General features: G+C 50.7%; 1 protein-coding gene across 3 annotated transcripts; it reads left to right on the top strand.

Annotated features, from left to right (window-relative positions):
- The first annotated feature begins 557 nt into the window (after window positions 1-557).
- Window positions 558-21897, top strand: Kcnip2 (potassium voltage-gated channel interacting protein 2). 3 transcript variants are annotated; one of them, XM_051146673.1, is made up of 10 exons: window positions 558-914; window positions 18386-18481; window positions 19192-19245; window positions 19785-19909; window positions 20252-20321; window positions 20486-20556; window positions 20670-20777; window positions 21142-21246; window positions 21439-21501; window positions 21820-21897. In XM_051146673.1, exons 1-10 carry the CDS (start codon window positions 842-844, stop codon window positions 21865-21867), a joined length of 813 nt encoding a protein of 270 aa, XP_051002630.1. In that variant the 5' UTR covers window positions 558-841; the 3' UTR covers window positions 21868-21897. The 3 variants fall into 3 exon arrangements, with proteins under 3 accessions (XP_051002630.1, XP_051002631.1, XP_051002632.1); XM_051146674.1 differs by lacking the exon at window positions 19192-19245; XM_051146675.1 differs by lacking the exons at window positions 18386-18481; window positions 19192-19245 and having other exon boundaries at window positions 560-914.
- Window positions 21898-23829: the final 1932 nt, after the last annotated feature.

Below are 23829 nucleotides of genomic sequence, written 5' to 3'. Positions count from 1 at the left end.
TGAAGACTTGAGACACTGACCAGTTCTTTTCCCTTTCCTGTTGGGGGGGGGGGCGGGGGGGGGGGCGGGGTTGTCATCAGATCAGAGAAGAGATCGTTCAGAAAGTGAAGCCCCTCCTGGAATTTGAGAGATGTACCCAATGCCACTGGTGAGCGCGAGCGCATCCCACTAGAGAATGGTGGCTGCTGGTTGGGAACACGCAACATGAGGCAGGAGGAACAGCGGAGAAAATAAGGTTGACCTGAAGACCAGAGGGAACAAGGGACTCAGACATACACTAGGCTCCTGCCCTGATGGGTAGGACTGACTGACTGTGGGGGGAAGGAGTGCCTTAGAATTGGAGGCGGGTTTTCTTCACAGTGGGGCTTTTCTGGCCCCCTCTTTCTGTAGCCCCGCAGTTTAGTGGGTGGTGTAACTGGAGTGCTATTCTCCCTTCTGTCACTTTCCTGTTCACCCCTTTACCCAGTGCCTCCTCCGAGCTGCAGAGGGTGGGGGGGCGGGGGTAGGGGGAACCAATCCGGGCAGCGCCTAAGGGGGGAGGCGGCAGTGACAGCCGCGGGGAGGGGGCGGAGGAGAGGCGGCTGGGCTCCGGCTCAGCTCTCAGCTCCACTCTGCCTTCCGCTCCGCTCTCACTTGCCGCTAAAGCCTCCCGCTCCTGCCCCAGGACCCAGAGGTGGGCCCTAAAACCCAAGCGTCCCCAGACAAAAGCCTTGCCAGCCCCTACTCCCGACCTCCAGCCCCGGCAGGTCGCTGCGCCGCCAGGGGGCGCCGTGTGAGCCCCCTATCCCGGCCACCCGGCGCCCCCTCCCATAGCCCAGACGGGAGCGGGGCGCCGGGGGCCATGCGGGGCCAAGGCCGAAAGGAGAGTTTGTCCGAATCCCGAGATCTGGACGGCTCCTACGACCAGCTTACTGGTGAGTCGGTGGCTCAGGGGTCCTTGGTAGGGTGGGCGGACTCCATCCCCCTAGACCCTTCCACCTCTCTCACCCTAGTTTGGCCTCTACTCACACACTGCCCCCTTCCCACGCACCTCCCAGGCTGGTCTGGGCAGCAAGACCCTGGGTTTCAAAGCTTTGGGTCCCTAAGTGGGGGGGGGGGCGGGGGGTGCTGAGGAAGAACAGGTGGGGCAGGTGTGGAGAGGCCTCAGGTGTAGGCGTGCGTAACACAGGGCTAAGAGTGTGTCTGGAGTGGGAGGTGTTAGGTGCGTGCGCACCTGTCGTGTGTGTGTGTGTGTGGTGTATGTATGTGTGTGCCTCCCACAGCTAGTTGCCATGTGCCTTGAGCTTTGATGACAGCTAGGCCGAATGTGATTGCATGGGACAGTGCGCTTTTATGGTCTTGCCAGATGTTTGAGTGTGGTTCCGTAGGACCCTGGCAGCACTAGCAAAGTTGTTTTGTCTGCTGCATGTGTGTTGCATATGTGCTTTGAATGATTCTGTATGACGTGGCATGTGATTACCAGAGTACATGAGGGTGTCACTTTATGTTGGTATGTCCCTCTATAAGACTTCCTGGATGAGCACTCATTATGTTTGTGATTGTGGGCAATGGGTTGTTTTAGCATTTGGTGCTGTCTGCCATCATGTGTGAATATTGCAGTGGGGGCTCAGGGAGTGTTGATGCCATTTCTGTCCTCTTCACTTCTGTCTTCCTGGTGTTGGTGAGGGGCTTTAGTGTCCCGTCCTCACCTCCCCCTCCCCGCTTCATTGTCTGCAGACAGCTCAAGGACCCAGCACCCAAACAGTATAGCTTGCAGAAACACCCTGTGGCCCCAGCACCTGGCCCCTGTAGAAAGCCTTTTGTTAGTTCCCACCAGGAGAATAATTACTTAGGTCATTTTTGACAGCAAAGCTCCTTCAGACACCAGCAATGCTTTTAGAACTTCACCCAAACCTCATTCTCTTTCCGTCCTTCAGAGCCACCGATAGAAGCTATGGAACTACAAAGTGCAGTAAGGCTCCCCTCATCCCCCCCCCAATCCCTTTGCTGCCCACTTTGGGAGGGTCTGGGAGACCAAGTACATCTGTGTACTTGTAGAGTTTGGAGTTTGGTAGGTAGACTTGCATTTATGTAAATGACTGTCACCTTTGTATACAAGTATACATGTCTTTGTGTGTCTCGTTGTGCAGGCTACCTAAGAACCCCAAGCAAGACTACTTACGAGGGAGGGGGAGGCTCCTAAGTCTCTCCTAAGACAGAAACAAAGCTGAGCAAGTGGGGAAGTCAATAATCCTTGCCCTTCCTTAGTGGAGTCAGGGTTAGACCTGGGAAACAGGCAAGGGCACCAGGATCTTAGGCTTTGAGAACAAGTCCCTGCTGCTGCTGCTGCCTTTGGGAAGACCCTCATTCAATGTCAAGACCCCTGGAGTGAAGAATGCTTACCCATGGGAGTCCAGAGGCCCTGCTCTCCCGTTCTCTTCTGTACCCACTATCAACTTAGGATCTTTGCAGTAGTCAGGGTCCAGAACCTCATTAACAGTTTGCTTTCTGGCTGGGCATGGTGGCGCATGCCTTTAATCCCAGCACTAGGGAGGCAGAGGCAGGCGGATTGCTGTGAGTTCAAGGCCAGCCTGGTCTGCAAAGTGAGTCCAGGACAGCCAAGGCTACACAGAGAAACCCTGTCTCGAAAAACAAAAACAAACAGTTTGATTTCTGCCCTACTCCTTCCCTTTAATGACCTGGCCTCCTCTTTGCTGGGCTATTTATTTATTTATTTTGGTTTTTCGAGACAAGGTTTCTCTGTGTAGCCTTGGCTGTCATGGACTCGCTTTGTAGACCAGGCTGGCCTCGAACTCACAGCAATCCGCCTGCCTCTGCCTCCTGAGTGCTGGGATTAAAGGGGGATGTGCCGCCAGCCCACCTTGGTTATTTTTCATTAACTTATGTGAGATAGTGTTTTGCTACATAGTCCTGGCCTTAAACTCACCATGTAGCTCAGGCTGGACCCAAACCTAAAACTTCCTGGTCATCAGCATCAGCATCCACGCTGATGACCTCCGCACGTGACTGAAGAAGTAGAAAAATGAGCTACCAGGACCTCTTTGTGAAGAGAGACTTATCTTTGTAACTGGAGTGGGCAGTTTGGAGCCCGGAGCGGAGTCGTTGTCCACGGTGCTGAAGCGCGCTCCAGCCCACCCCTTTCCTATGCAGGCCAGATTCCCCAGTTGGAGTTGGGCAGGTTAAAGAGGTTGTATCTCTGTCATCTTTGGTTCATTAGGCTGGCAGAAAAGTGGCCTTAAAAGTTATGACTCAGAGCATCTTGGATACGCCCTGACTGTCCCAGGTTTGCCCCAAGCTCAAAACAGTTGGGAAGCAGTATTTCTTACTTACTGCTCCCCTCCAGCCCCCCCTTCATATCTTACTAGCCCGGTGGGGCTGTTGGGCAGTGCTACTCAGTGGGGAAAGGCTCGATCAGCAGCGACCCCATCTGGAGGGAGGCAGAGAAAAAACAGCGTAAGCTGAGTAGAGAGTTGGGTCCTGACTGGCTATGCCTCAGGGCCTCGGTCCAGGATCTTGTTCTTTTGGCAATAAAAGTATCGTTTCTGGGTATGGAGCGCCCCCGTGTGGCTAAAGAGCCCGGAGTACGAAGCTAGTTCCTTAAGGGCACTGTTGCCAGTAGGATCAAGTGGACAAGGTGTGCAGTTTGGGGGTAATTGTCTCTTCTTAAATGTAGGCTCGCTCCTCTACCCCTCCCTCACACAGTAGAAGAAATGGGAGCATACATCTTGTATGGCCTTTCCCGGGATTTTGAAGTGTTAGTAGGCTGGAAGGATTTACATAGGGCTTTGCTGACAACAGTACATCCAAGAAAGGGGTTTGAACAGCGACTGATGGATGAGGGGGCTTCTGCTTGTTGCAGTTGGCTGGGAGGCAGCGTAAGATGGTCGAGTTTTTTAGAACGAAGACTCGAAAGACAACACCAGACAGTTTTGAAAAGGATTTGGAGCCAGGAGGCAGCACTAGGCACGCAGCCCTGCCGCCTCTTCACCAAGATAATACACTGTCCTTTTTCCTCCCTCCTGCTTTCTCTCCCATTGGCCCAGGAAGTGTGGAGAGTTGCCATGACAACTGTGTCCTATCACCCCTGTAGCGTCCCTATGCTAATATAGAAGTGGGGGTGGGTATGACAGCCAGAAGAGGGGTTGAAATGGAGCAATAAAAGGTAAATAAGATCTGCTGGCTGTAGTGGTTCACATCTGTAATCCCAGCACTTGGGACGATAAGACAAGATTGCCATGAGTTCGAGACCAGCCTGAATCATGTTGCAAGTGCCAGACAAGACCCGATTAAGGAAAAAAAAAAGTCATTCATCATCCAGTCATCCAGCTTTTCTTTCGAAATTCGTGTGTACCTCTTTTCCTTACCAGAATTCCAGAAGACATTTGGAGAGAAAGCTGAGGAGAGAACGCCCTGCCCCCTCTGCCACACCCCTGCCTTTGAGGTGGGTGCAGAGGTCAAGGTGCTCTTGTGAGGCTAGCAACCTACAGATGAGAGGCTCAGGGTCTGAAACACCCCGCCTGCCAGTCTTGCCTTCTGCACCACCCACTCTAATGGGGGCGGCACCGCCCTCTGTCAGGGACCTTGGAGGCGGAGCTTGGACACTGTTCTCAGCCCAGCCATGAACCGCTGCCCCCGCAGGTGCCGGAGTCCGTTGGGGCAGGCAGCAAGGTCCCTCTACCAGTTGGTGACTGGGTCACTGTCGCCAGGTATGAGGAAGGGAAGGGAGGGCTAGGAACCCCACTAAAACTGAGTGTCTCAAGATTGGAGACTTGCAGAGGTGGAGAGAGGGGCTGCTCACAGAGAACGGAAAGATGAGGGCAAGGTCTCTGACGGAGTAGAGCAGGGACTAAGGATCACTCATGAAGGATCAGGATAAGATAAAGGATGCTTTGGGCATCAGGGCTCACCACACGGCAAAGGGTAGGGCTGCTCACTGAAGGGTGAAGAGCCTCAAGAAATGGGCAGGGCAGGGATGGAAGGAAGAAGCTTGCTGCTAAGCTCCGGAGAGGTACAGCCCTGCATTGCATTACTTGGGTTTTGGAGAGTGTCTTACAATGACCTATCCATGTCAAAAGGGGTGGGGGCGGGGGGAGGAAAAGCTGAAGCTAGAACAAGCTGAGCTCGCTAGTGAGTTCATGCCTGACCAGACAGATGGAACTCGGTGGCACAGATTGTCACCGCGTTGTCTCTGTGCTGATGGGGTTGTACGTCACTTGCACTAAGTTGTGTGTCTCCAAGGCTGTGCATCCTGGGGCTGCACATCCCTAGGATTGCAGGGTTTATAAGCTTTGGGGTTTGGTTTGAGGACCCTGAGTCAGTAAACTAGCTTTCAAGAAGTTGTGCCTTGGCATGAAGTTTGTGGGAATCATGGACAAATTGTGGGTTTTCATCTGGTGCTGTTGGGGTGTGTGCACACCTCCACTTAGGTTTCCTTAGGGCTACTTGGGCCCACAGAACCTGAATTTTTTCCTTATCTGGCTTCAGATAAGCTGAAACAACCTGGCCCCGTGGCATTCCGGGATCTGTAGTTCTTTGCTTTGTTACATGAGGTTCCACTTGAGCCCCCCCACCCCAGTACAGTCAAGGCCTGTGGCTCCTTCTTGCCATGTACCTTCAGGAGGGGGAAAGTTGGGGCCCAGTGAGAGCCATGCTCACTAATCTCTTGGGGAGCATGCATCCCCCAAGCCCCCTGCTTGGGCTTGTCTCCAGTGACAGATGGCTGGAGCCAGGCAGGGCCAGCTCTCAATCACTGTAGGCATGACTTCCAGGACCCAAAATAGCCCCAACGCCTAGGGAGGTCATTAATCACCTGGTGCAGCTGGGGGCTGTGGTATCTTTTTGATTAGCTGGGGATGGGATGGTCTGGGGGGCTGAGAGAGGGGCTGTGGGGTCTTTGCTGACAGAGTGGTAGTGGAGAGCAAATGGCAGAGGGTGTGGGTTCCTCTACAAGGCATTGTTTTTCCAGACTTGAGTAAATGGCTGAATGATGGCAGTATATCTCTGTTGAGACTTGAGATGTCTGCGAAGGACCAGCCCAGTGCCCTAACGATTTAGCTTTGAGTTCTCACTTTGCCTAAAGCAATTCCATTAAGAGATCCCTCTGGAGCTGGCTGGATGGCTCAGTAGGAGAGAGAGTATTAACCTCAAATCGGCAAGGCCTTTGGTTCAATCCCCAGTAGCAAATCGAACAAACAGCTTTATAGCCAGTGTGGCCGCACATACCTGTGATCTTAGCACTCAGGATGCTGAGGCTAGAAGATTGCTGTGAGTGTGAAACAATCTTAGGCTACGTATTAAGTATCAAGCCAGCCAAGGCTACAAAGAAAGACCCTGTCTTTACGTCAGGCATAGCAGCATACACCTTTAATCCTAGCACGTGGGGGGAAAACAAAGCCAGGCAGATCTCTGAGGCCAACCTGATCTACAAAGTGAGTTCCAGGACAGTCAGGGATGTTAAACAGAGAAATTCTGACTCTAAAAAGAAAAAGGATGCCAGGCATGGTGATGCACACCTTTAATCCCAGTACTCAAGAGGCAGAGGCAGGCAGATCTCTATGAGTTCGAGGCCAAGCCTGGTCTATAGAGTGAGTTCCAGGATAACCAAAGCTACACAGAAAAACCCTGTCTCCAAAAAAAGAGAAAGAAAAGAAATGAAAGGAGGGAAGAAAATTCAGGAGTTTACCTTTAATCCCAGCTCTCAGAAGGCAGAGACAAGCTAAAGCCAGTGGAACAACAAAGTCCAGTCTACGTCACTGCCTCATTGGGCTCGAAGACCCGAGAAGTCTTCGTAGGAGGAAGATTCTGGAGAAGAGTTCTCTCACTTCCCACAGACCCTTCCACAAGAAGCCTGGTTGATTTAGAACCAGGAGTCAGTGTGAGGCTAGATCAAGATCTCTGAGGAAGGAAAAAAGGAGTCACATGGACAGGTCAGTTGGATTCAGGGTTGTTGGTCTGTCTGTCTCTCCAGCTGCAGAAAGCAGGAAGCATTGATATGATGCCTTTTTTGTTTGTTTGTTTTTTGTTGTTGTTGTTGTTGTTTTTTAATTAAAGACGGTTCTTCTTAGCCAGGCAGTGTTGGCGCACGCCTTTAATCCCAGCACTCGGGAGGCGGAGGCAGGTGGATCTCTATGAGTTCGAGGCCAGCCTGGTCTACATAGTAGTCCAGAACAGCCAAGGCTACGTGGTGAAACCCTGTCTCAGAAACAAAAGGAAAAAAAAAGTTCTTCTTTCACTCCCGATACTCTGCTTAGCATTTATAAAATCCATCCCTTTTAAGTTTTGTCACTCTACATGCACTGTTTTCTTGACACTCCCAAGCGCATTGGAGAGTTGGCTGAGAGAGCTGGCAGCCAGTAGGTTGTGGCCAAAGTCCCAAATGCTGATCCCTTTTGTTAAGGTGGACTATTGATGTGGAACCAGCATTGTATGTATGTATGTATGTATGTATGTATGTATGTATGTATGTATGTATTTATTTATAGATGGGTTCTCACTATATTGCCATGGGTGGGTAGCCTGACAGGCTGTCCACAAACTCCCAGATTTGCATGCCTCAGCCTATGTGCTCAGCTTAAAGTTGGACACACGGGCTCTTGTGATTCCAGCACCCAGGAGGTGGAGGCAAGAGAACCTGGCCCACCCTGAGCTACACAGCAAGATGACCCTGGACTGAGGATGTAGCTTTAAAAACAAACAAACAAACAAACAAACACCTCAAAGGTTAGGGTTGTAGTTCAATGGTACAACTATTTTCTCAATTATGTCTGTATACAGTGTTGTGCAGAGGCTAGAAGAGGGCACCTGGAGCTAGTGTTACAGGAGGCGGTGAGCTGTTGGGTGTGAGAGCTGAACCTGGATAGTCTGGAGGAGCAGTATGTGCTGTTAACTGCCGAGTCCTGTCTCCAGCCACTCAGAGGTTAAACTATTGTCTAGCATGTGAAGGGCCCCGGGTTTGATCGTCAGTACTACAAAATCAGATTAGATTTCCCCTGACTTCCCAACTAGAAAGCTTTTGCTAAATAACTCATTGAACAGCCTGTTTAGAACAGTTTGTCACCTGGTGGTCATACAAATAGAACATTTTGTTTTGTTTTTCGAGACAGGGTTTCTCTATGTAGCCTTAGCTATCCTAGACTTTGTCTACCCTGCTTTGCAGACCAGGCTGGTCTCGAACTCACAGCGATCTGCCTGCCTCTGCCTCTCCAGTGTTGGGATTAAAGTCATGCGCCACCACTGCCCGGCTGAGCAGTTATTCTTACAGAGGATCTGAATTTGGTTCCCAGCACCATGATGGTTCACAACCATCTGTGACTCCAGTTCCAGGGGATCTGACCCCTTCTTATCCACAGGCGCCAAGCATGCATGTGGTGCATATACACACAATCAGGCAAAAACACTTATACACATAAAATAAAATAAATCTAAAAGCGGAGGAAAAGTCCAGTCTGAAAGTAAAGGATAGCATAGTGGCAAATGTGAAAACTTTTGTAAGCTACTAACTGCAGGGACTATGGGAGGAATGTTGTATTATTGACAGTGGTAATGCCTATTTAACACCAACTATTTTATGTTTTAGTTCATTTGTCACCACCAAAACCTTTGTAAGGTGAAAAACTGAAAGATGCCTGGTGGTGGTGGTGGTGGCGCATGCCTTTAGTCCCAGCAGTCAGGAGGCAGAGGCAAGTGGATCGCTGTGAGTTCGAAGCTAGTCTGATCTACAAAATGAGCCCAGGACAGCCAAGGCTACACAGAGAAACCCTGTCTTGAAAAACAAAAAAAACAAAAAAAACAAAAAAAAAACAAAAAAAAAAACAAAAAAAGAAAGAAAGAAAGAAAGAAAATGAAAAACTAACACACACACTCACACGCGTTAAGAATCCATCAAGGGGTGGCTGGGCATGGTGGCACATGCCTTTAATCCCAGCACTCCAGAGGCAGAGGCAGGCGGAACCCTGTGAGTTCAAGGCCAGCCTGGTCTACAAAGGGAGTCCAGGACAGCCAAGGCTATATAGAGAAACCCTGTCTCCAAAATTGAGAATCAAAAACAAAAAACCACAAAACTCGCAGAAAACAAAAACCACACTCATCAGTGGCTCAGCCAGTAACAGAAATGGCCACCAAGCCTCAAGACTTTGCTTCTGTTCCTGGGACCTGAGGTGAGAGAGCTGACTCCTGTGTGCTGTCTTCTGACCTCCACGTGTTCGCTGTGACAGTTCCCTGACCTCCTCCCCCAAATAATACTGTTTGTTGTTCTTGTTTTCGAGACAGGGTTTCTCTGTGTAGCCTGGCTATCCTGGAACAAACTGTAGACCAGGCTGGCCTCGAACTCACAAAGATCTGCCTACCTTGGCCTCCTGAGTGCTCAGACTAGAGGCATGCACCACTGTGCCTAGTTCAAATAATACTTTTTTAATGTGGGGGGCAGACAGAATTCACCTAGTTAAGTGCAAGTTGCAAACTGATTTGAACCCAGGGATTCTGGCACCTTAGCCCCTGGTACCATCTCTGTGTTCTTCTGTTTCTGCCATTAAGATTATGGAATTAGGTGTTAACATTTTCTGGATTCGGCACATGCTGTCATGCAGCCCAGATTGGCCTTAGACTCCCCTAGCAGCTAAGGCTGTCCTTGAATGCCTAACCGCCCTGCAATCGCTTTCCAAGCGCTGGAATTACAGGAGTGTGCTACCCCAGCTCAAGGAATTGAACCGCTGGCAGGTGGTCAGCTAAGGGCTGAAGGCTCTGAAAGGAAGGAAAGGAAGCTGCCTGGAAAGGGTGGGTGAGACCTCTAGGATAAGGCACCACAGCCCGAAGTTGCCTGCGTCTGTGGGACAGTGAAACAGACTGGCTGAAACAAAGGGCGCTCGCTCTCGCTCGCTCTCTCGCTCTCTCTCTCTCTCTCTCTCTCTCTCTCTCTCTCTCTCTCTCTCTCTTAATTTTTTTTTAAGTGTCTTAGTATGAGAGTGTCAGATCTTGGAGTTACAGACAGTTGTGAGCTGCCATGTGGGTGCTCAGAATTGAAGCCAGGTCCTTTGGAAGAGCAGGCAGTGCTCTGAACCACTGAGCCATCTCTCCAGCCCACAAAGGGCTCTCTTAATGACAGTAAAAGGGCTTTTTGACACAGAGAAACCCTGTCTCGAAAACCCAAAGTAAAAATAAAAATTATAAAAGGGCTTTGCATGCCAGGGGTGGTGTGTAGATCTGGGATATTTACTGTCTTCATCTGTCAGGCAATAACTTGTTAGGTATGAGAAACTGCAGTCAACTTACAAATTGACTCCCTTGCCACGACACAGGGGAGGTGGGCTACAAAGGACTTGAAGTAAACACAACTATCTTTGCCCCCAACCTTCCAGGTAAACACGTAAGGATAAGATAAGGTATGAGGTAGACACTGACCCCCAGTGGTAGCTTCGTAGAACTGCAATTGGACCTTCAAGGGGCGCAAAGGTACTGGTTCACGCCCAACTGAGACTAAACTGGGAGCTGCAGAGTGGGAGCCCTGAGAAGGCCACGCCCACGAAAGTGGTAGCTTTGCAAGAAGGGAGGCACAGAAGATCCGCTCGATCAGACTGGGTTGAAGCCGAGGCATTCATGTTAAAGATGCGTATGCGTCCGCTGGCCCTAGCTTAAGGGAATGTCGTCAAAGATTTATAGAGAAACATCGGCTTGATAGCGTCAGTAAGCTATAATGCATCATCTAGTAAAAGCAAGTGCTCAATTGCAATGCCACCGTAATGGTGTTCACACAGATGGCCCCTGCCTTGTGGTTCACAGGTGCTGATGTCCTCCCAGCCCCACTCACTGCCCCACACCAGACAGGGAGAGACTTCAGAAATGCTGTGGGGGATGAAGCCGTGGGAAGTTCACGGTACCTTTCTATCCTTGACTTCTCCCCCAAGGAGGGAGCAGGCTTCTGCAGATCAGGCTCTGGCCTGAAGAAGGAGAAAACACAGCCCTCCCCACCTTCCCTCAGGAGCTTTAGTTGTCTGAGTCCCAAAAGCAGCCTCAGTAAGTTCCCTTCCTCGAGGGTCATGAAGGGGCCAGTGGCCTTTCTCCTGCTTCCGTGGTCAGACCTAATCCTCCCTCCCTTGGGCCTCAGTTTCATTGCCTGTGTGGCCTGTGGGAAGAGAGTGCTTCCCGCCTCACGTCTCCATGACAACCGCGATCGATGCTGTTAGTGTCCTTCTGACAGGAGAGGTCACTTGTCTTCCCTTCCCCTGACACTCACACTCAGCTCTATATCAGTATATTAATATAACCATAGCCCCATTTCCCAGTTACACAGCACAGCCATGCCTACCCAGCTTCAGATCCCAGCCCAGGAGCCTTCTAAAGCACACACTTCACCCCATACACTCAGAAATCCCCACACATATTCACACACACATCCCATAGACACCCAAGCATGCCTTTGTGACATGTGCACTATCACACGTGAACACAGACACACATAGCAGGGGACATACATGCTCACATACTGACAAACCCAGAACTCATATTGTATTATTCTTACCCATGTATTACTTACCCAGGTGCAGGTCATTGTTTCTTACACATACACACACACACACACACACACACACACACACATCGCATCCTACCTTGCTACCTGCCTTCTAAGCACAGCTCCTCTCACTGTCCCTCTCCTCCCTGTGACACACAGCGTCAGGGGAAGCTCTTCTCAATTGGAGTAGGTCACTGCCTCCCTCTTCTAAGCCCATCTCCTCACACCGAAAGATCCTGAGGAGAATGTGCCGGTCCAAAGGCTGAAGTGGCCCGAAGAAAAGAAAAGGGCGGAGGAGGCTGTGGCTGGGAGGTGTGTGGGGCAGAGGCGGGGAGAGAGGGGAAGGGAGGAGACCCGGGGCAGCCGGAGACTGCAGGGCGGTCTTTACTCAGTCTTTCTCAGACAGGGGACTCTGAGGGGGAAGTGGTGTGGGGCAATGTGCTCCATCTGAGTGTCAGTACGTGGGGGCTATGCCCCCAGGACTGCCATGACCCTGGAAGGGCTGGAGATGGTGGCTGTACTTGTGGTCCTGGTTCTTTTTGTCAAGGTTCTGGAGCAGTTTGGCCTCTTTGAGCCTGTCTCCTTGGAAGGTAACCCAGGTATCTGGGCATATCGGAGTCACTATTTGGGGACTGGGGTGCTCTATCTTCTATCTTCGTGTCTGGGGGCAGGGTCGAGCAGGGGAAGGGCCTCTTGGAGAAGTGACAAGTTATCCTGAGAACAGGATTTATGGGAGATAAAGGTGTCTCTAAGGTGTTTGTCTGAGGGAGGCGAGGGTGGCATCTGGGAAGCAGGGTGTCTCTGGGAAGTGTGAAAGGACAGGAGAGGCGTACGGAGAGGATGGTGAGAACCTGGCCATACAATGTCTAGAGTACAGAAGAAAACCTGAGGTAACAGCAGAGTAAGTCCCTTTTGGAGCCAGATGTGTGACTCCAGGACTTGGTACTTATGGGTAGATTTTTCTGGGATGTATAAATTCAGCGTGTGAGACATGGGGGGCCCTCTGTGTTCAGGTGTAAGAGAAGGCAAGGTGTGTAAGCTTGTGGGTGTGACAGATGTGACTGCGTATGTCCAAGTGACAAGAGTTGTGGCTTTGTGAGGTAGTGGATGTGACTGGTCCCGGGCTGGGCAGGACGCATGGCTCAGCCTCCTTGGGTAGTAGGTTGGGTGTGTAACTGTTCTCGCATTCCCACAGGACCAGACTGAGGCATAAGGTGGGAGTGGATTCAGGGACGCAAGAGCGGGAACATTGTGACCAACACGACTATGGCTCTGCCCAGGCTGGGGATCAAGAGTGGGTCAGATCAGGGCCTGGGGTAGCTAAACCCCTTCACCCCCCCCCCCCCAGACTCGTTGAAGTAAGGTCAAGATGGTCTGTAGGGCTTCCGGCTTCCGTAGGAGACTAGCATTGGCGATGCACAAGAGAACACATTTGCTCCACCTGCCCAGAGTTGCGCCCCTTCCACCCCCACCCCCGCTTCTTCCCAGCAAGAATCTTGTAGCTCTGTGGCACACTATTGCCCAATGGTATTACAGAAAGGAAAGGATCATGACAAATGAGGAGGCTGCAGGTTGGACACTTGGGAGAACTGGAAAGGTGTTAAGGAAGCCAGTGGCAAGAGCAAAATCTAGGAGTTGCCTGTTCTGGGCTCAGCAAGAGCACCTGCCATCGACCTGCTGCGGCTATTGAGGCAGAAACAGCTGTAGAAAACAAGCATCTGCCTCTAACTCACCGTCTCTTTGAGACTGTGGTGGTGAGCAGAGGCCCATCTGGAAAACCCCTGCATCACAGAAGATGCAAGGCAGCCTCTTAGGAGAATACAAAAGCAGGAGACACAGGGGAGCATGCAAGGTGGATGAGCAGGAGAGAGCCACCGCCACCTGAGTGACTGACACCACCATCAGAGGCCCTGGGTATAATCTGGCTTCGGGAAACCAGAGTCTAGGCTAATGGAGGCCTGGGCCAAGGGCCAGGCCACCGTCGATCCCTGCCTGGCCTGATGCCTCCCTCCTACCTTTCAGTAGCTGCAGGGGTGAGATAGAATGGGTTGGAGGGGAGAAGACTGTAACCTTATAGTCAGTCACACACACACACACACACATACACTTGGAACAAGGGCTGGCCCTGTGGGTAGAGCCTGGTTTGAGAGGACAGAGTGTCATAGAGGGCAGTGACAGAGGGTAACAAAACTAAAGGAAGTTGGCCCCACTAGGCATGACGTCAACCCTAGTCAGCGGACCAAGCCAGTGGATGTGGTCCTGTTATCTGTAGGTAAATGCAGCTGTGAAACACATGTAATAGAGTTAAGGGTCCCCTGGGGACACAATGAGTGGGACACAATCACTGGGCTAGCCTTGAGCCTCCCAAGTGCTAGAATTATGGGCATAAGCCATCACACTCAGCTCTCTAAGGTCTGTTACTGTGTGAAAGTCTGCTATTTATTTCACCCTTAAAGAGCTGGTCATATGATAAAGGACTCAGAAAGTAGCCGGGCACGGTGGCGCAGGCCTTTAATCCTAGCGTTCTGGACGCAGAGGCAGGCAGATTGCTGTGAGTTTGAGGCCAGCCTGGTCTACAAAGTGAGTCCAGGACAGCCTAGACTTGAAAAAACAAAACAAAGCAAAACAGAAAGTGGCGGCTTTCGGCATAGATGAGTTGGCTAACAGGAACGAGGGCTCTTGTTCCTCTGAAGGGAAGTTGAGGGTGCTGTGGAGTGAGGGATTTCAAGAGAGAAAAGCGGATGTGCCCAGACAAATTAAGCTTTTATGGATGAAGTATAGTCTTAGGTTGTAGGTGCAATATATATGGGGACTGTATTAGTTACTTTTCTCATTGCTATGGCAACATGCCTGACAAAAGGAACTTAAGAGAAGGTCTTAGGGCTGGAGGGATAGGTCAGAGGTTAAGAGCACCATCTGCTCTTCCACAGGTCCTGAGTTCAATTCCCAGAAACCCCATGATGGCTCACAACCATCTATAACGAGATCCAGTGCCCTCCTCTGGCCTGCATGTGTGCCTGCAGCTAGAAGAGGACACCAGTCCCCCCTGCAATAATAAATATTTAAAAGGAGGGCAGGCTGGAGAGATGGCTCAAAGGTTAAGAGAGCACTGTCTGCTCTTCCTGAGGTCCTGAGTTCAATTCCCAGCAACTACATGGTGGCTCACAACCATCTACAATGAGATCTGGTGCCCTCTTCTGGTGGCAGGCATACATGCAGGCAGAACATTGTATACATAATAAATAATAAACAAATAAATAAATAAATCTCTTTTTAAAAGGTGGGGGGAGGGGATTACTTTGGCTCAAGGTTTGACTATATAGGCTACTGTAACAGGGAAGGCATGATTGAATGTATAGTTCACCATATTGGGAAGCCATTGTGGTGAACTGTCTTTAGCTGTGGCAGCAGGAACTTGAAGCAACTGGTCACACTGTATCCTCCTCAGTCAGAAAACAGAAATAAATGTAGATGCTTAGCTCAGTTTCTCCTGTTTAACTTTTAATTCAGCCTGTGCTCCTAGCTCGTGTGATGTTACTGCCCACATTAATGGTGGGAATTCCCTCCTCGGGTAAACCAATCCAGAAACTTCCTCAAAGACACTTTGTTTCTTTTGCTATGAGGAGACATCAGGTGAAGAGAAGCACTTAAGTGGAGGCTTGATCCTGGTGGGAAGCAGACAAGCATGGCACTGGAGCAGTAGATGACAGCTCTACATCCTGACCCACAGGCAGCAGGCAGAGACAGAGACAGAGACAGAGACAGAGACAGAGACAGAGACAGAAAGCAATCAGGCCTAGTGTGAGTTTTTGAAACCTCCAAGCCTACCACCCCTAGTGACACACCTCCTCCAACAAGGCCACACCTCCTAATCCTTCCCAAACAGTTCCACAAGTTGGGGGGCCAAGTATTCAAACATAGGAGCCTCTGGGGACCATTCTCATTCAAATCGCGTCATAGACACAAATGTGTGTCTCCTAGGTGATTGTAAACCTGGCCATCATAAGTCTATCCCTTTGTCAACTCAAAGGTCAAATACATCACACTGAACCATGGCATTCCATCCCTGGTCTTCAATAGCTCATGGTTATCTCATAATGCAAAATGTGTTTAGTTTGTATGAGTTCCCCCCTCCCTTTTTTTTTAGTGTGTGTATACACATGCCATGATGTGAAGGTCAGAGGTCACCCTTCAGGAGTCTGTTCTCACTATTGAGTGAGGGTTTCTCTGGTTTCTTCTGCTATGTTGTATACTCCAGGCTATTAGGCCTGTGGACTTCTGGGTGATTATTCTGTCTCTGCCTCCCATCTCACAGAGGGGCCCTGGGATTGCAAATGTGTGCCGCTGCATTCCACTTTTTAATCTGGGTTCTAGAGACTGAACTCAGTTCATTAGGCTTACATAGCTGATACTTCTACCCACTGAGCCTCTTCCTTGGCCCAAGATTTCCTAGAATCTTGTTTTTAAAATTATTTTATTTTATGTGCATTGGTGTGAGGGTGTGAGACCCCTTGGAACTGGAGTTATAGGCAGTTGTGAGCTGTCATGTGGGTGCTGGGAATTAAACCCAGGTCCTTTGGAAGAGCAGACAGTACTTTTAACCATTGAGCCATCTCTCCAGCCCTGATTTCCTAGAGTCAGTTCTAAGTTTGTCCAAAACTTAGAGTCTTTTGAGACTCAAGGCAATCTCTTAACTGTGAGCCCCAGAAAAGTAAAAAGATATGAGATTCCAATACAAAATGGTCCACAGCAATTGTTCTCCTTTTAAAAGAGGAATGATGCAAAAAAAAAAAAAAAAAAAAAAAAAAAAAGAGGAATGAATTAGGGCAGGCCAGGAAAAGTTGGACCAAAGCAAGATTCAAACCCAACAAAGCAAACAGCAAGTTCTACAGTGCCATGTTTGGTACTGGGGGGTCTTGGTGGCATTATCTGGGCACAAGTAAATAAGTAAATCTTGGGTAGTCCTTCTAATTGTTTCTTGTAGCACACATATTGTCTCTCTTTTGTTTGTTTGTTTTTCTGTGTTTTTTGAGACAGGGTTTCTCTGCATAGTCTTGACTGTCCTAAACTCACTTGTAGACCAGGTTGGCCTCTAACTCGCAGTGATCCTCTTGCCTCTGCCTCCTGAGTGCTGGGAGTAAAGACATTCGCCACCATGCCACCACACATATTGTCTCTTATGGGTCTACTGTACTTAATACCTATGCTTCCTTGATAGATTTTCCATAGCTCTGGCATCCCCGGCATCCACAGGGCCCCAGTGCAGCATAGGCTTCACCTTCACAGGCTCATGTAATGCCCTCTCAAGGGCAAGTGCTCTTTCACTGAGCTATGTCTTGAGTCCCACTGTCTACATTTCTGTTGGCATTGTCTTCCACAGCCTCAACAAACTGGCCCACTAAACTCTATGTATAGTGCGTTAGGTCCTCTCTGTTCCATGGCTTCAAACTGTTTCTCTCACAGACATTCTCTGAAGGCCTACAAGAAGCCACTCATTCAGATCTGTGATAGCAACAACCCCCCACTCCTGGTACCCATTTTCTGTACCAGTTACTTCTTGCTGGCCAAAGAAACTTAAGGGTTTATTTTGGGAGACAGTTTATAGGTATTGTCCATCATGTTAGTAAGGTACATTCATAGTCAGGGAACAGAGAAATTATGACTGGTACTTAGCCCACCTTCTCTTTCTTCCCTTTTTGTTCAGTCGGGAACCCCGCCACATGGGACGGTGCCACTCACATTCAGGGTGGTTCTTTCCTCCTCAGTTAACTGTCCAGAGGTGTGTCTCCTAGGTGATTCTTGTTGTTGCTTGTTTGTTTTTCTTTTTTTTTTTTTGGCTTTTTCAAGTCAGGGTTTCTCTGTGTAGCCCTGGCTGTTCTGGACTCACTTTGTAGACCAGGCTGGCCTCGAACTCACAGCAATCCACCTGCCTCTGTCTCCTGAGTGCTGGGATTAAAGGCGTGCACCACCACACCCAGCTACTTGTTTGTTTTTCAAGACAGGCTTTCTCTGTGTAGCCCTAGCTGTCCTGGAACTTGCTCTGTAAACCAGGCTGTCATTGAACTTACAGAGATCTGCCTTGTCTCTGCCTCTGCCTCCTGAGCACTGGGATCAAAGATGTCTTCCACCAGTGCCTGGCTTTCTAGATGGTTCTAAATCCAGTCTAGTTAACAATGGATATTAACTTTCACTGAGTTCTAGGTCATAATGCCATTGATAAGTCATAATAGCTTTGGTATGTGTCTTAAGACCCTTCATACATAGTGTTATGATGTCTGAGGGCCCTTTTGCATTTTCTGTGATCCTGCTGTACATGAGATAGTCTCTATGGGTTTCCATATGTGTAATCATGTTTTACTCTAGTCATATTTATATATATTATAGTATTAGGCAAAGGCATATGTTTGGTGTGTTTGCAACACACTTAGGCCATCAAGTGTTGCTATCATCTATATGTCACTTTAAATTGTTACTATACAACATACCTCTGTGTGTGTGAGTATGGATGTGTGGATGTATGTGTGTGTGTGTATGTGTGTGTGTGTGTGTGTGTGTGTGTGTATCAGAGAGGGGGGGAGGGAGAGAACAGTGATAGAGACAGAATCCTATCCAGGCAATCTCTTAGACATTACCCTGAGGAATGGCGTTAACAGTTAGTAGACATTGAGGCTGCCTCACTCTTGCCAGCCATTTCTCATTATATGATTTTCCACATCTGTGAGACCCAATAGGGAACCTGGTCCCTGCTGTCCTGCCCATCTAGCCACATGGCCCCATTCATTTCCTATCTGCCCCCCCCCCCCACCAGCCAGTATTGATCTGTGATTGGTGGAGGGGCAGTGGGAGTTAATGTGCCTTCCTGGGGTCTTTCTCTCTTCCCAGGCCACCCTCCAGGGCCCACTAAAAAAGCCCTGAAGCAGCGTTTCCTCAAGCTGCTGCCGTGCTGCGGGCCCCAAGCCCTGCCCTCAGTCAGTGAAAGCAAGTGCCTCTCCTATGCTTCCGGGGGTGGGGCGTGTGTGTGTGTGTGTGTGTGTGTGTGTGTGTGTGTAGTATGGGACTTGGGGTAGGAACCGGCTGGGTCTGAGTGTTAAGGGGTGTGACTGCAAACAGGAATGTATGGCCAGATCATGAATACCCGTGGGCATCCTTGACCTGCAAAATGGCAGACGGACCAGGCCTAAAGCCTGAGTCATGTAAGCACGGCCAGTGGTGGGGTGGCTTAGCTGGTGAGGTTGGTCTCAACTCTGGGACCTCCCTCCTGCTTTGGAATGTGTGTCACCTATGTCCAACAGGGTACAAGTGTAGAGCTTAGAGCCTGCCTTCCCGGATGTCAGGGTACTGGGATTTTTCTGTCCCAGCCTGATCCTCAACTGAGTGGCCGCCAACTGAGTGACTTCCTTTCGTCTACAGGCTCCATTTCTTCAGCTGAGCCTTGCCCACCTTAGAAAAGCCCTTAAGGCCAAGTCGGTAGCTATTTGAGCACCTAAAGTTGCTTTGCTCCGAAAAAGAAGGGGTGAGGAGCCCACTTCATCACGGATGTCTGTGTTCACTGTGTGTGTGTCTTTGCTGTGGGCCTGGGGTTTGTGTGTTGGAACACTCAAGTCTGTGAGATTTCCTGTGAGCGTGGGGCCAGGGGAGTGTCTGCCGGGTCTTCTGGCGCCTTCTCGGTGACAATTCGCTCCCTTCAGCATTAGCTGCCCCAGCCTCCCTCCGCCCCCACAGACCCCGCCCGCTGGACCCAGGTGACTTACTCTCCTGGTTGGGGCGGGAATGGGGGTACTTGCCTGGGGGCTGGACGTTGGGAGATAGGGTGGGATTGAGGGTGGAGTCAGGATTGGGGTCTGGATGAAGATTGGCTGGAGCTGGGCGGAGCATGGCTGGGGCATGGCTGGGATGGGCGGGGCTTGATGGGATCCTGTTGGACGTGGGCTCTCTCAGGCTTGCGGGGGGGCGGGGGTCAAGAAAGGTGCCTGTGTCCCACTCTATCCCTTTACTGAAAAGAGTCTGTCCCCCACCAAGGGCCAGGGGCCAGTTTTGAGGCAGTACCTCTGGCTTTGGAGCTAGGCATAACCTTAGCCTCCAACAGACCTCTAAGCTGACCAGTGAGTGTCTTTTTCCCTTCAACCTTCTCAGCTGAGTCTGGCAAGCTGTCCTCCGGTGTGGAAGATGGGACAAGGGAGAAGGGGGTTGGGGGAGGGGGTGGGTTAGTTACTTGGATATTACCCAAGTGATCTCAGAGGCCTGACCTGAGGCAAGGCTATCCTGCTACCACTCCCCGCAGACAGCGTGGAGGATGAGTTTGAACTGTCTACGGTGTGTCACCGGCCTGAGGGTCTGGAGCAGCTCCAGGAACAAACCAAGTTCACGCGCAAAGAGTTGCAGGTCCTGTACCGAGGCTTCAAAAACGTGAGTGGAGGGTGTAGCCAATTTGGCAAGCAAGGGCTGAACATGAGAGGCCTGGCTGATCTGGAATTACTGGGAAAGCATGGCCTGGGTGCTTTGAGGTGGGAGATAGGGCTGGCAGACCTGACTTCTTAGCCTGAGGTTTCAGATCCCTTGGGGTGGCATGCTGGCTTTGTGATGGTTTAGTTCAAGGTTACTTGTACCCGGGGAAGAAGGCTGCTTGCCAGTCGTTCCCAGAACTCAGGGTCAAGACGATTTTTCCTCCTGGGAGTCTCTGGCCCAAGGGTGGTGAGTAGAAAGCATGAAGGATTCCTGTCTCTGCTCAGACTTGTTTTCCCCACCCAGGAATGCCCCAGCGGAATTGTCAACGAGGAGAACTTCAAGCAGATTTATTCTCAGTTCTTTCCCCAAGGAGGTAAGGAGACAGACACTGATGGGGCGGCAGCTGTCCGTCCCTAGGCTGAGGTAGAAAGAGGGTTCTGGAGGTCTGGGAAAGCTGAGAAAATGTGGGCCGGGAAACCTGTAGAGAAATGAGTACCCCGATGGAAGACGAAGTTCCTGTCCCAAACTCATCCACAGACTCCAGCACCTATGCTACTTTTCTCTTCAACGCCTTCGACACCAACCATGACGGCTCTGTCAGTTTTGAGGTGAGCTAAGAGAAATGGGTCAAACAAGCCTGTTTCCTTGGGCTTCAGGGGCCCAAGATTTCCATGCCAAACCTAAAGAGCGGGTTGGCAATGTTTTCTCCACCTCCATCCAGGACTTTGTGGCTGGTTTGTCGGTGATTCTTCGGGGAACCATAGACGATAGGCTCAACTGGGCCTTCAACTTATATGATCTCAACAGGGATGGCTGTATCACAAAGGAGGTGCAGGGCCACTGGGGGGGGGGGACAAGGGGGAGGGGGTGCGGGATGCGGGGTGGGGTGGTGGGAAGGGATTGTATGTTGTCACCCGTGAGGGGTGAGGCCTGTCCTTGGCCCTAGGCCCATAAGCTTGGAAGCTAGAGGCTCTTGAGAGCTTACAAAATTCGTTTGGAGCCGGACGTGGTGGTGCACGCCTTTAATCCCAGCACTCAGGAGGCAGAGGCAGGCGGATCGCTGTGAGTTAGAGGCCAGCCTGGTCTACAAAGCGAGTCCAGGACAGCCAAGACTACACAGAGAAACCCTGTCTCAAAAAACAAAAAAAAAAAAAAAAACCAAAAAAACAAACAAAACTCGTTTGGCCTTCCAGGAAATGCTTGACATCGTGAAGTCCATCTATGACATGATGGGCAAGTACACGTACCCTGCGCTCCGGGAGGAGGCCCCGAGAGAGCACGTGGAGAGCTTCTTCCAGGTGCCTGGGGCTGGGTAGGCTGGGGAGGGGGGGAAAAGGGGGAGGGGGAGGGAGGAGGGGAGGGGGAGGGAGGGGAGGGGGCCAGGGAGGGGGGATGGGGGAAGGAGACCAAGGCCCAACAGGGCACTTACCCAAGTGTCTTGCTCCCCGTTGTCTCCCTTGTTCTCCCTACCTGACCCCCCCTTCTTGCAGAAGATGGACAGAAACAAGGATGGCGTGGTGACCATTGAAGAATTCCTTGAGTCTTGTCAACAGGTATGGCTGCACTCTCTACAGTCTCCTGGTCTGAACTCTAGACTTCAGTCAGTGAACGGAGAAAGTCTCTTCTCAACTTTATGTCAACCCCACGCACCCACCCACTCCCTCACACCCACCTCCGCATCCTGCCCTTTCATGACCAGGACATTAACCCCCTCCCCACCTCAGACTCCCCCTAGGTATTCTCCTCCTTAACCTCTGAGGGTCCCCATCTTTGATTCAGTGTCTTTCTCTGTGTCTGACAAGCTTTTCCCTTCCCCTCTCTCTCATCTGCCTTCCTCACGCTGCCGTGACCTCACGCTGCCGTGACCACAGGACGAGAACATCATGAGGTCCATGCAACTCTTTGATAATGTCATCTAAGCCCCCCAGGGAGAGGGATCAGTGCTTCCGGGGGTGACCGTGCTCTAGTCCTAGTCTAGATCCTTCTCTCTGCAGGTCTGTCCTCAGCTACACGTTCCCTGGGGCTGTAGGGATTCAAGGTCCCGGGGGCTTCGGTAGTGCAGATCCCTGGGGCTAAATGGCAAGAGCGGGCAGACTATACCTGGGGTTTGGGGGGCTGGGTCCCACTCCCGACAGCTCTCACCCCCTTCTCACCTGATACCCAATACTGAGGACACCCCTGGGGTCGAGACTGAATGGCTCTCCACCTCCCAACCCCACTTAGGAAACCACATTAGACAGACCGTCCTCCTGCTATGGTGCTTTCCCCGTCCCTGACCTCGTAGATTTCCCTCAAGACTCCCTTCTCAGAGAACATACCCTGTCCTGGGCTTGCTTGTCAGCTTAGCCTTTGAGGGCCCTGTGGGAGGGGGACAAGGAAGCAGAAAAATAGTGGCCCTGAGCCAGTAGTTAGGTCCTAAGAATTGGCTGAAGTGGCAAAACAGAAAGCCTGGGCAGATTATGAGAGCTGAGGAGGGACTGTCACTGCCAGGTTCCCAGGAGTCTGCTGTCCAGGGCCAGCAGACCATGAGCTTCCAGACTTTTCCAGAAGGCCTTATGTCTTTAGCAATGTCCCAGAAATTCACCATACACGTCTCAGTGTCTTAGGAGAGCCTGGGATCCAGGTGTTCATCCCTGAACCCTCTCCCTCCTCCTTGCTGGTATGGTGGGAGTGGTAGCCAGGGGACCATGAGTTGGGGGTGTCCTGGATGGTGCCCTCTGGCCTGTCACCTGTTTTGATGGAGTCAGGGATTTCCTTGAACTTGGCTCTACCACTTCTCCTAGTGGCTTCCTTAGGGGAATGGGAGGAGAAAGGCGGGTACTATGTCTGAACCCAATGTGGGGGTGCATTTATTAGAATCTTTGCCCAGCTCCCACAGTGCCCTCGGGTTCCCTAGGGGACCCCCTCCTTCTATTTAGTCTACCCAGAGATGCCTCTGAGCTCACCTAGAGGGCAGGGACCATAGGATCCAGGTCCAACCTTATTGTAAGCACCCTGCCATGCTGCTGCCCCCTCTGAACACCTGCTTGTCTCCTTTGGCTCACCTTCCCAGTCAGCTAGAGTCTGAGGGGAAGGCCCCACAGAGCCCTGCATCCTGTCAGACATTGTTGACTGCTTTGCATTTTGGGCTCTTCTATATATTTTGTAAAATAAGACCAGATTCAATAAAACACATGGCTATGCACAGCCTGGTGTCTTGACTTCTTCTTCTTCTTCTTTTCTTTTTTTTTCTTCTTTTTTTTTGTTTTTTTGTTTTTTTGTTTTGTTTTATGAGACATGGTTTCTCTGTGTAGCTTTGGCTGTCCTAGACTCACTGTGTAGACCAGGCTGGCCTCGAACTCACAGCGATCCACCTGCCTCTGCCTCTCAAGTGCTGGGATTACAGGCATGTGCCACCATGCCCGGCCTCTTTTCTTTTCTTTTCTTTTTTTTTTTTTGTGTGTGTGTTTTTCAAGACAGGGTTTCTCTGTGTAGCCTTGGCCATCCTGGACTCACTTTGTAGATCAGGCTGGCCTCGAACTCACAGTGATCCACCTGCCTCTGCCTCCCGAGTGCTGGGATTAAAGGCGTGTGCCACCACACCCGGCCCGGCCTCTTTTCTTTCTTTCTTTCTTTTTTTGGTTTTTCGAGACAGGGTTTCTCTGCATAGCCTTGGCTGTCCTGGACTCTATTTGTAGACCAGGCTTGCCTTGAACTCACAGAGATCTGCCTGCCTCTGCCTCCCTGAGTGCTGGGACTACAGGCGTGTGCCACCATGCCCAGCCTGTGTCTTGGCTTCTTTATCTTCCCACCCTACAAATGCCCCTCTGTCTGGATAACTTGTCTAGAGCACTTTAAAATCCTAGGAAAGTGCTTGCTTGTCTTTTCAAATCTGGCCATGC

Source organism: Acomys russatus, chromosome 5 (assembly GCF_903995435.1).
Source record: "Acomys russatus chromosome 5, mAcoRus1.1, whole genome shotgun sequence".
Taxonomy (NCBI): Eukaryota; Metazoa; Chordata; class Mammalia; order Rodentia; family Muridae; genus Acomys; species Acomys russatus.
This window is presented reverse-complemented; position numbering and strand designations above follow the sequence as displayed.

Excerpts from the sequence above, each read along its gene's own strand:
- Kcnip2 (XM_051146673.1), top strand. The coding sequence starts at position 842 with ATGCGGGGCCAAGGCCGAAAGGAGAGTTTGTCCGAATCCCGAGATCTG. Across the intron at positions 915-18,385 it reads CTCCTACGACCAGCTTACTG|GCCACCCTCCAGGGCCCACT; the intron begins GTGAGTCGGTGG and ends CTCTCTTCCCAG. Across the intron at positions 21,502-21,819 it reads TCCTTGAGTCTTGTCAACAG|GACGAGAACATCATGAGGTC; the intron begins GTATGGCTGCAC and ends CCGTGACCACAG.